This window comes from Telmatherina bonti (genome assembly GCF_933228915.1).
Source record: "Telmatherina bonti genome assembly, chromosome: 14".
NCBI lineage: Eukaryota > Metazoa > Chordata > Actinopteri > Atheriniformes > Telmatherinidae > Telmatherina > Telmatherina bonti.
The window spans coordinates 14012195-14024845 of NC_136612.1; the positions used below are offsets into that span (position 1 = coordinate 14012195).

The 12651-nt window shown below is 38.6% G+C and overlaps 1 protein-coding gene across 1 annotated transcript in view; it reads left to right on the forward strand.

The window, feature by feature from the left end:
- grb2b (growth factor receptor-bound protein 2b) overlaps positions 1–12651 on the forward strand; it is a 34031-nt gene that overhangs the window by 13317 nt on the left and 8063 nt on the right. Inside the window, exon 3 of the mRNA XM_079253238.1 lies at positions 7801–7898. Coding sequence (XP_079109364.1) covers positions 7801–7898 — 98 coding nt within the window. The remainder of the gene's footprint in view (positions 1–7800; positions 7899–12651) is intronic.

Sequence of the window (12651 nt, forward strand, 5' to 3'; positions counted from 1 at the left end):
ATCAGAACACCTTCTTGTTGTTTAAAATCAACGCGCTAATGCTTCATCAACCCTTTTATGGGCCTAATCCTCCCAGTCAGTGCGCACTGGCCTAGTTAGTGCACTACTGAGCGGGTGAATCATTTTGTGCCCTTTCTAAGATCGACTGCCACTGATGCTAGTGTGGCAAAATACCAGGCCTCAGACTCCTCCAGACCATCCATTTAGATGTGCTCAAGCATCTTTTAGCTCTTATGTAATCACAGGACCTTTCTTTTTTCACAACACCGTTTCCATGTCTTTAAGCCAAGCTGAGTTGATACCGTGATACTGCTAGATATCTGTAATGCTTCGTTAAGTTACGGTTTCTTCAGGGATTCTCAGCTTAATGAAGACCTTTTGTTTAAGTATGTTAAAAACCTTTTCTTGACAACAAACAGAGCAGTGATATTCAAACATTAGCACGCTTTCTCCACATACTCCGTGTCTTTATGTGAACTGAAGGTGAATTTTATGTCTAATATCAAAGTCTGTTGCTGTTTGAAGTAACGCTGAACAGTTTTCCCTGTCTGGCTTTTCAAATTCCTTGCAACGTGGACTTTTGTTGAAATGTGTGGGGTGTCGGTTCCCGTAAGACATGTAAGCCTAGTTGGGCTGCTTGGTTATGACAAAAATTATAACTCAATCTGTTGGTTTCCATATATAGGCTGTTATGAATTGGCCGTCATTATGTTTTCCCCTCTGTCTGTAAAGCGTCTTGAGATGGCATTGCCGTGATTTGACGCTATATAAATAAAGTTGAATTGAATTGAATAATCACGATTATTTTGACTGAAATTGAGGTCTCGATTGTTGAACACAATTATCCAGTATTTTTAAACAACACTGCGTGTCGTGGTGTTCTAGACTCCGGGTCACACATTATAACCGTCTAATGCACGGTTCCGAGTTGTTTAATCTGCTTTTACTGCTTATATAGGAACTATTTTACGATGGCGTCAATGTACGTTTTATCCCAAACAACCGCTGTCAGGCTACAACGCGTTTCTCTCATTCACCTGTTAAAAGACAGCTGATCTGAACCAGCTGATGAACACGTTGCTATGGTAACGCCCTGTAACGGAGGGATATTACAGTGTCTTAACTTGCCAAACTATGTATATAAAAATAATGCAGCCAGTTCTTACTGACAATGGTATAAACTATGTTTAGGTGAACTTCCACAACCTACTGCAGTTATTCTACATTGACCTGCAGCCGGAGCCGACTGAGACTGGCCGCCTGGGAGTGCTTTAGGACGGGAGAGGCTCCTGCTGCTCCTTCCTTACAGTAACTGCAGAACAATATGTGCCTTCAAGTCAGTCCCTAAAACACCAGAAAAGTCTCTAATAACTCTAGTAAAAGTTGCTAGATATGTTGCTTTTAACAAAAAAACAAAAAAAAGTCGCCAGATTCAGCGAGAAAGTCGTCAAGTTGGCAACAGTGTCTGAATGAAACCAAAGCGGCTGTGGGAGGAGTTTACAGCACAGCGCTGCAATGCCAGAGACGCTTGATTAGCAGCTGAAGACAGCAGGAGAGGAAACTGCAACAGAAAAATAATCGCACCCTTTTATTTTTATGATCGTTCATGATTTTATGAACCCAGATCGTAATTGAGATTAAAATCTGAATGATTGCCCAGCCCTAAAATCTAGTTTGTCCTTTTTGTACAAGGCTTTATGAGTAGGCATCACTTTTGTCTGAGCTTGTGTGAAATACACGTCATCTTTACAATTTATTCAGTGGCCGTATTTGGACTCTACTGAAAAGTAGCACGCTGTTGTAACTGATCATTTTCAGCAAACTGATTACGTAACTTTCATGAGGTACGGCTGTTGTGTAAATAGACACTGTACAGTGTTTTATCAGGTCCATTAAAACTTACCGTAGATCTAATAGGCTTCGGACCCTGAAGTACAATGAACCTTTGGTTCATTTGTCTTACTGTGTGGCTGACCTTCTGTAAACTCAGATTAATTTACACTCAAGGTAATCCCTGCTGTTAAATCATTGCAATCCTGTGCAGACTGTACAGATGTTTTTGTTTTGTTCAGCATTTGATGTTCTCTGCTGCAACTGTCTCTCATTTACCCACTACCTGCAGTTGTGTTGAGCTACATTTAGCACTAGCATGCATGTTGTATTTGCCAGGAGCAAGAATATTGTATCCAAATACTTACCATTATACACAGATTTTTTTTTTTTTTTTTTTTTTTTTTTTTTTTTTTGCTGTGTCCAATTGCCACGAATGTGAAAATGAGATGACCGGTGCAGTTTCAAAATAACCTGCATCCTCTGCTGCTTTAACGATTAACGCTGAAACTAGAGGATAAGCCCAACAATCAATGCTTCAGACTTCCAACCAGATGATGGGAAAGGAATAAATTGTTTAATTCAATCGTTTTAGCAATGCAGTCTGAAGGGGTAGTGGCACCCTTACATTCAATGTGATCCTTTTTCATGTCTGCTGTCATATACGAGCTTATAGGTGGAAGTGTGATATTATTTTTAGAGTGTGTGATTAAGAGAGGACAGATAGGGGGAGGAGGAAGATGACAGTGGCAGCTGTGGAGGAGATAATCCCTAGCCTGGACCTTTGCCTCTCAAATAGAAACTCCTACAACTATTGTGGTTTAACCAGATTAAAAAGACAAAAAAAAATCTGAATAGTGGGAGGGAATGCGTGTCATCCACAGAAATGCAGTAGTACAATGCTGGCTCGGGCCAGAACACAAAGCTTAGTCAGACAAAACGCTGTGGTTGGCTCTTCTCTGTGGTTTAAAAACTGCCAACCAAGCAAATATACTATTTCTCTTTTTCTTCACAGGCTGCTATTCTGGAAGTTAGGAAAGCTATCTAAGCAATTTAGTAGGAACCATTTTGAGTAAGCATTTAGTTTTATCTGAAGTTCTTAATGAGACTATGCAGCCACAATTAGGACTTTTGGGTTGTACACAACTTAATGTTTTAAGTCCACAGCATAGGTACTTCTTCATTATAAGTTTATGAGAATGACTGTTTTTGCTTTTAGGTTTGCAATTAGAAAGAAGCATTAAAAGCAGGAAATCTTAATTTCTGTGCAAAGACTGAAAAACAGCAGCTTGATATTTAACAGGTTGCAGGAGAGTTACACAGAACTAAGAATAGCCTTAATTAATGTTTGTGCATTTTCCACAAGATGCACAATGATAAAAAAAAAAGCAATAATTGTTGCTATTGTTAGTATTATTGTTGTTAATGTTATTATATGTACAATAGTTTAATTAAGTGTGGTAAATAGCTAAGTAATCAAGTTGTATTGTTAAGTAAAACCCGGCTTGCTGTTTGCAGTGTTTATTTTAGCTATTCCTGTCTAAACCTGCCCTGGGAAGGAAAGAAGAAATTCACCACCTCTTAAAGTAGTTGCAGCCAAAAAAAAATATTGGTTCTTGTACTTAATGATAAGCTGTACATCAGATATTTGCTGCAGACATTGCCAGAGGTGTTTAGAACCACTTGTTTGATCAAAGACCTTCTTTTGAGTCTCCTGCAAAGTTCACAAACATCTTTGCCGTTTTTATAGTCAGAGTTTAGATACAGGATACGTTGCAGCGCTCGGTGGCCTATTATTAGCTTCAGACACAGACTTGGTAATTATTCTAGGTTATTCCAGTTCACAAAGCCTTATGCCTTGTGGTACTATTTAGCAGCTCAGCTCCTTGTCCACATTAATAGGGTAAATAAATATTTCTGGTTTCTCACACATAGATTTTGTCTCATATGAAAAATTCTGTCATTGATCAAATTCATTTGACCAGAAAGGTCCAAAAAGCTGCTTGAAATACTTCTTTTTGCTTGAAAAGATGTATAAAATGTAATTTCTACATTTGCGGGTACAGTGTACATTACAGGAATGGCTTTTTTAGTTTTTACATTACAGCTACATGATGGAGTCATATTTTTTTTTCATATGCAGGCTGGGAGAGCAGAGGAGTTTTACTTGTATTAGTTAAATGAACCAACTTGCCTTTAAAGTCTGTTGTTTCTTTGTCATCTCAGTCTTTTTCATGTCACTGGTCAGTAAACAAAAACAAACTTTAGTCATTTTAATCAGTTTACGTTACATACTAATCAATTCTAAGTAAATTCCATCAAACAGACTTTTCTTTGATTTGTTCATAACAGATTAGATTATTCTTTTAGCACAATATTACATTTATTTACAGCGGGACATTACACATTAAGCAACATGGCTATAATACAAGTGATGTATTATGCAGGCCAAGTTTACATACAGCAATTATTCTAGTTCAGAAAGGTTGTTGTCCCTGTAGGGTTGAGTCTTGTCTCAGCCAAGCAGCAGCACCAGATCTGGTCCAGTTTCATGGTGGCTTCAGGAGAGTCACTGCTTGCCAACAAAATGGTCTTGAACTTTGTGTGTGTGAATGAGTCATTGTCAACTGTTTCCAACTCTTTGACCTACTGTACTGTTTCATAGTCCCAAATGTTGTTGCTGATAAACTAACATTACAAACCACTTCTTCCCCTCACTCAGGACTGCCAGAAGAGCCTCAGGGCACACACACACACACACACACACACACACACACACACACACACACACACACACACACACACACACACACACTGTATGATGAGCCTCATTCCTTGGATTAGTTTTACTCTAGCAAACATAGCTTGAGCAAATCAGTCACTCGCACCATCACATGTTGCTCATGACTGTGCGGTCAGGGCGCTGTTCATGAGCTTTCCTCTGAGTCAAGAACACATGCAGGTTTGATCAAACCGAGAACTCGATCTGTCACAAACGTCAGATGTATGAAACATTTGTTGCTTTAGCAGAGTAAGGAGGATCTGGTTTGACTAGCTCCTGGCAGGCCACTGTGCCAAGCGCTGTTTCTGCACCATGTAGACGTTGTCTCTTCTGGCCAACAGTCAGACCGTTTTTGCAGTATATATTTTTGTCATGTTGACACTTCCGTTAAGTCTTGACTTCCTGATAGCCTTTAACTGGCTGGGCATATTGAGCATGTGGAGACACTTGGTGAAATCTGATCACTGTATGGCTTTTGTTTCCATTTTTGTTTTCCATTTTTTTTTTTTGTTTCAATGCTATATACTTTTTTTTTATATAACTATTATGTTCTCTGAAAGTGTATTAAAAAATTTTGACATTTGAAGTTTTAATTTGCAGCAAACTCAAGTTCTCAACTGATGTCTGCTTGATGGATTGTGGTTAGGACTGGGCTAAATGAAATCTCATATCCCGATACAGCTCATTTTATATCCCCATAACGATACACAATTTCATATTGTTATGTATAATGTATCAGTCGTAAGTTATGTGTCAGATGTGCTTGGCAACGGCAGCAGTGATCTCCTTCCATATGGGAGAACTATGGCCGTATGACGTTTCACAGGTAAATAAATACCTGTTGCTGCGTTTGCGTCTGGAGTTTATTGTGAGCTTTCGCCACCATTTGACGCGGCTTTTGCTTGTTGACTCTATTCTGTATTCTTTGTCCTGATTCTTGCGCAGGTGATAAAATCAGTTATTTGTGTCGGAGTCTGTTGTTGGGACTTTGAGCTTGTCTGTCTTTTATATCCAAACTGCATCCATGTGACAGAAATGTCCCCTTTTATGAACAAGCTCATCGGTTTTATTTGGCTGGTCATCTTTTAGTGAATTACTCTGCTCTGAAAGACATCAGCTACCGCCTTTCTCCATGTTTGTTTATATATCGCAGCGTGCATACCGTAAAGCACATATTGACATAAAATACTGCAGTGAAGCACCTTGTTGTGATGTAAACGATCAATCATATGAAACAATAGACATTTTCTATCATCAAATTGCCCTGTCTTAATTGTAATGGTGCCATTTATTGTGGTAGGTTTCTGCACCAGTGTAACTTAACCTACAGTCCCAGAATAGGTTTGGTTTATTTTGTTGATACTGTTCGAACATTTACTATGTAATTTTGTGCAGCTTTAAGCATGGCTGTGCAGCAGAAGAGAGAAAACCTACACACAAAAGTATTGCTGTGACTAAACACAGCTTTATTGGCTCTTCATTTCTTGGCTCTTGTTTTGCTGTCTTTCATTTGAAGTTACCTGTAGAGTTTGCAAAGAACTACATGAAAGCAGTAAGACAACAGCAATGCCTTGCAGTATTGTCCTGTTTGTTTTACACATACAGCATACAGGTTTTGGACCATTTTATTGAGTTTTGCACCAAAATGTGCCACAAAAACCCCTCGGTGCATTTGATACTTCACAGCTCCTTTTTTCTTTTTTTTCTTTATTCAAATCTTCTCTATCACAAGCACTTACAGGCTCATGCACATTCCCACTCCTTTTGATTTCAGTCCAAGGCCACTCCCTTCATCCAGTAATGCTGGTCTAATGCAGTTAGCAGCTGGGGGAGACCAGGGACAGCTGGCATTCTGCAGGCTCACTGGAGCAAATGGCCCTTAGTCACTCGCACTGCACAGGGGCCGATTGGACAGCTGTCCTGGGATTGGCAAATGGTAGATTATGGATTTAAGAGGAGAGAAAGGGGGAGGAAAATGGTAACTGGTCTGCACTAATACTGGTCCTTTTAACCTCAGCCATTGTCCAAGATGCTTTGCAATATGTTTCCTATTTACCTAAACACACCTCATGGACACACTACTGTCTGAGCTGCTGTGCAAAGTGTTTGCCCTGCATTTGGTGCAACTTGCTCAAGGACGCTTAAGCACATGGAGAGCCCAGTGATCAAACCGCCAACCCTGAGATTAGTAATGCCCGCTCTTCCACCTGTCCCCTCTTTGCTGTACTGTTTGGGGAGGGCCGTGCTGAAACAAACGACTGGTAAAACATGGAGCAATGGGGAGGAGAGAAATTTGTGTAACAGTAAATGACAACAACAAAGCTCTACAGAGTCAAACCTCCTATTCTTCTTATCTTCTTATCAGGGTTATGTTATCAACGGAATTTTGTGATTTGCAGTGCTGTCCAAATAAAGGCTGCATGACTTGGTGCTCTTATGTAGCTTTTCTTGGAAAACAAGGCATCTGTTAAAGAAAATTTACAGTTTTATCATGATTTTAACTGCGATGGACTGGCGAGCTGTCCAGGGTGTACCCTGCCTGTCGCCCAAAGCCAGCTGGGTTAGGCTCCAGCTTCCCCGCGACCCTGAATTGGAATAAGCGGTTCAGAAAATGACTGACTGACTGACTGATCGATCATGATTTTAAGGAAGAACAAAGTTAAAAGTTACTAATGATACATGGTGTGATATGTTATCAGTTTGAGTGGAGGGATATTTTTACATTTGTACTGAGGAAAAGCATAACTGTAGTGAAGAATAGAACAAAACCAACACATTATTTATATCAGGCCAGCACGTCCCATCTTTTGCACACTAGTACATGTATTAACCGTAAAACAGACCATTTTGTCCACAGTTATACTTGAACACACACAGCTTTTTGTCCCTCAGGTGTTTTTGTAGATTCAGCTGTTTTTTCTGCTCTATTTTAAAGAGCATTTCCCTCGTGATGCTTCTTCTTGCCAGCCTGTTGACACTGATCCTTTTTTTTTTTTTTTTTTTTTTTTTTAGTTAAGTAAATTTAACTTTGCATTTTCCACACTTTGATATCTCAAGAAATTAAGCGGGTAAAAACAGCTGTTTTATCTCAGTTAAGATGGTGGTGTTTGACATTTGCATGTTGACATTTAAAGCACCTACCTGACTTATACTTTTCTGTTCTCAATTTTTCCTGTCTGTCTTCTTAGGTATTAAATGAAGAATGTGATCAGAACTGGTACAAAGCAGAACTAAATGGAAAAGATGGATTCATCCCCAAGAATTACATAGAGATGAAAGCTCATCCGTAAGTATTATGTAACTCTGTTTCGTGTTTATTGAAGTGTTTTATTTGTTTCAGACCAAAAGGCATTTTAGGCTCATCTCTGTTTTTTTTCCTCTCTATATTTTTATGTCTGACTTTATCAGAGAATTTAGTTTGGATTGTAGTAATTTCTCATGCTTCACTAAGCTACTATACTTCAACAACCACTATCCTATTTACCTCTCAAAGCTGATTGTATGTGATGTTTGAGCTCACTAAGACAGCATAAAGAAGATGGTCATGAGTGCTGTTATTTTTGGTTTAAGCCCAGGATTTTTGCCGTGGCCATCTTAATATTTTTTTCCAAAACAAGCATACAGACAGGGGCCTGATTTACCAGTGGTCTTTCAAACAAATGGGTTCTTTAGTCGTACTTAACAAACGTTACATGAAGATTGTGGCATTCATGGAAATCTTTGCATGTTGACCTACAAACACTCAGGAGTACTCTTCTGGACATTAGAGTGTCGACATCCTGAACAAAGTCAGCATTTGTGTTGTCTTCTGCTGTTCGGTTCAATAAAATGTATAAATAAAATTACAGTATTGGTTTTAAAATAAGTTCACAAAGAATTTTGTTATTCTAAAATAAATGGTAAAATATTGCAGATGGTATCCTAACAGTATAATTTCCCTCACAGGGAATTTAATAAAAACTATCATTCATTCAAGAAATATTTGCAGCCAAGAGGGGATTTAATTCTGTTGCTGACTTCCTAAAACCATTACTGGAATAGCCTGTACACACACCAGAACTGTGCTCACTAGCACAGAAAAACCTCCCTCTATAAACGCCCAAGTTACTCCCAGATCCACCTGCTGAAGGCGGTCAAACTTTGGGTTTTTATTATTAGTTTTATTTGGACATACAGGTTCTCCACTGGTGGCTAGTTAATAATAGCACTGATCAACCCTCAGACTAACCTGGAGGTTTCATGTAATCAGGTTCACATACCTGTGCCATCAGCATACCACATCTTAAAAGAATGCCACAGCAGGAGGCAGTTTGCTTTACAAACTGTAGAAGGTGTAGTATGTAGAGAGAGATGAAAATGTGCTCTACGGTGTACCACTTCCCCTTTTAACTACTGCACCAGCCCTCATGTGATCTCCCTGTAGACTCGCTGTACAAGTTCAGAAGTGACGACAACCCATTTTTATATAAGCTGAATCTCACTGTGGGATTACTTTCAGTTTAATTAAATTTTTGCACATCTGTCTGTTTGTGGCTGTTTTCACACGAATTGTAAGTCTTGACCTTTTATGGTAACTTTGTGCTTTTACCCGCGACGTATGGCAGTTTAATCAACTTGTCTAGATTAGCATTCACCAATCTAAGAGGCAACACTTTGAGAGTCTACAAACACATTTGTGATGTGGGTTGTGTGGTTTTTATGAGGAAACACATTAAGTACAACTTGAGAGCAAGTTGTAGAAGATTAATTAGAATATATTAATAAATTTAGTTGTTAGTTGTAGGACTCTTAACCATTATTAAGAACTAGTCCTGTGTTGTCCATAGTTGTCCCACCAATAGGCATTTAACTGTTCCGTGAAGCCATGATGCTGCCGTGTTCTGCAGGCTGGGTTTCTATCATGTTATACCCACACAGGAGGTGTGAAACTGAGCCAACACCAGTTTTGTTGGCTGGTTACAACCTCAGACTGTATATAAAAGATGGACAGAGTCTCCATGACATCACCCATAGGTTTCTGAAGAGCTGAATTGAAGCTCGGTGGGCAGTTCCTACCATCGCCATCTTGTGTCGTCTCTCCTGGAAAATACAAATATGGGCAAAGAGGTGGAGCTGAGAGGGGGGCTGTGAGCGTCATGATGGATGATTGACATCAAACGAACATCAAGCTTTCTGTAGCTAAGAGCTAACCGAGCTAACCTGGAGATAACAGGAGCTAACCAGTTAACTGAGGTAAGCAGACTAAAGCTAAGTCACGTTGTTAAGTGGCTAAATACCGCAGTTGTTATACGTTCTTCTTACTTGAAATGGTAGATCGGGTACCTGTCAATCAAAAGGACACGCCCCTAAATATGCCGAAATTCAAGATTAAATTACTTTTAACTTTTAGAAGAAAAAAATTCACTCCCCCCACAGTTGTAATGAAGGTAAACCTGACCTATTAAACCTAAAATGGATTTTTGAACCAGGCTGTAAACATGTTTATTTCTGTTGTGAAGTTGGTCTTTTTAACATGGGAGTCTATGGGGATTCGCGCTGTTTTGCAGCCCCTAGTGGATGAGGGAGGAACTGCAGTTTTTTGCACTTCCGCATAGACTTCACTTTTAACCGCAGGAGGCTCTGTCCATCTTTCATATACGGTCTATGGTTACAACACATTTCTTCTTGTCAACGAAATGAAAAAGTACCTCGACTGCAGCACTCTTATTAAGTTTGGCAAAATCTGCAACTACAGCTAAGTAGTCAGCTTTACATATACTTGTGTAAAGTCAGAGTTTTTAGTTGAAACAAGTGTTCACTGTTGGCCATCGGATATGATCTAAATTATATCTTTTTTCAGAACATTAAGTACATACTGCAAAATCTAAAGCTGTAAATACACTTACCTTTATACCTCACACTCATGAAGACAACCAGCTGCATCATTGATATGATTATTTATCCTCCTGCCCAAGTACTACCCCATAAGGGGGCTTGCCAGAGTTTTCATACCATATATGATGTCTGTGAACAGGTGGTGGAAATAGAGGGATTAGTCACTGTGGAGGGCATTTAACTCAAACATATTAGGCGTCCAGTTAAGTGGATTTTTTTTATTATTATTATTTTGTGAGGCTTTAACATTCAGGCACCCCCCCAAAGGAATGCAGGACACTATAGGCATCTGTCATAAATAAAAACAAATGCATATGTGCCAATGAGTCTATCGTGTGTGTGAGATTGTTTGTGTGTCAAACATCTTTGAATGAATCTTGGCAGGTCCTTGGAGAACATTCCCTCTGGACACACACTCAGTCCCAGATTAGCTCTCTCTTTATTAAAGCCCTCCCAACCTCTTATACTTAATTGAATATTGACCTCGCTGCAACATTGCAGGGCTGCAATCACATGTAGCTTTGGGGCTTTGTTTGTTTATTTATTTAGTTATTGATCGATTGATTGTTCAAATGAAGGGTGAATGTTATTGTTTTGGACTTTTATTTTGTCATTGTACTGATGTTACAGTTGTACTTAAGGGTTTAAGAGTCTTTTATTATAAATATGGGAAATCAAAGTTAGTTTTAATCCGAACATTTGTATCACTAAAGCATTGCAGGTCCACAACCTAAGCTTTGGGACCATATTTAAGCTGCAAGTTATTTGAGATCATAAACGTCCCTTGTTCAACTGACTAACACTTGAGTTTCCTCTTTGTGGATCTGTTTTTTTAACACCTTTTTTTTGCAGAAGCATTTTTGTATTCAGTTTCATTAAAACACTTGGCTACCTGTTATTTGGACTTGTCAATATGGTGTAAATTATTTAATAAATTTCAGAAAAATACTAATAATGACCACAAGGGACATTGGGTCTAATTTTAGATATTAAGAAAAACTGTTGTAATTGCTCTGATTTGCTTTGAAAGCTTTTATATTGTGCTGCCATCCACAAATGAGGTTTTATTGTTTGACACTTGCACTACAAGAGCTGCGGTACCAAGGTGCATCAGCCACATTTTGCTTTCTGTAGGGTTGTCTCGTTTTGGTGCTCAGCAATTAATGACTTCAGTCAAAACTTTGTGTTAATCTCATTTTTACCAAAGTAAAACCACTCCTACGTTACTGATGATGGGGGTCTTTTTTATAAACTATGTTGACAGTTTGGTAAGATCATGTGAGTTCAGACATACTACATGTATGTTGCAACATGCCAAAGTCAAATCAATGGGTCATTAACAGGCTTACGCGGAGCTTGTCTTTTGAGTGTGTTGTGTTGCATCAGGGGTACTACTAAAACCTGCAGGACAGGAGATCTTGAGCAGAGTTGGAGATTGGAAGCATTTCTACTGGTATAAACTGATAAATGCTGTATGAGTGTCTGTGTGGGTGAATGTTAGGCATCAATCAAGTGCTGCATGTACAGTCAATTCACCATTTTCTCATTTCTAACTTTATTATAAAACAGCTAGTAGGGATGGGAAAATCAAATCAAAAATTAAAAAAAATCTGGATTTTTTTTTTGCTTCACAATTTTAAAATTGATTCCCCAAATAAATTAAAATAATCTATCATGAAATTTTTGTCATTTTTAATGTTTTTATTGGTCTTTTTACTTGTCTTCTTAGGCATTATAGCACCAGAATGATGGTCTGGCTACTGTGTTGTTTCTTCCTAATGGAAATCAAGAAAAATGACTAGCAAAAAAAAAAAAGTTTTTTTACATTTTTTTTTTGTTTTGTTTTGTTTTTAATCTACAAAAATCAGCAATATCGAAGAAGTGTGAGAATCGCAATTTAAATCGAATCGGCATCCAAAAAATTGGAATCAAATCGGGACAAAAGCATATCGTCACAGCTGTAATAGCTTGTGAGCTGAAGTGCCTCTCAGCGTAGATCCCAGATGAACTGTGGTCCCACCTGTGGGAACTGGTTGAGTGAAATGGTTTTGTGTTTCAGTAATGTTTTAGTATTTTTGTAACCTGTGAATCTACCAAATGCAGAAGTGAATGAAAGACTAAGTTTAAGTTTTTCTGTCGTTTTAACAATGTGCCATCAGAGTACC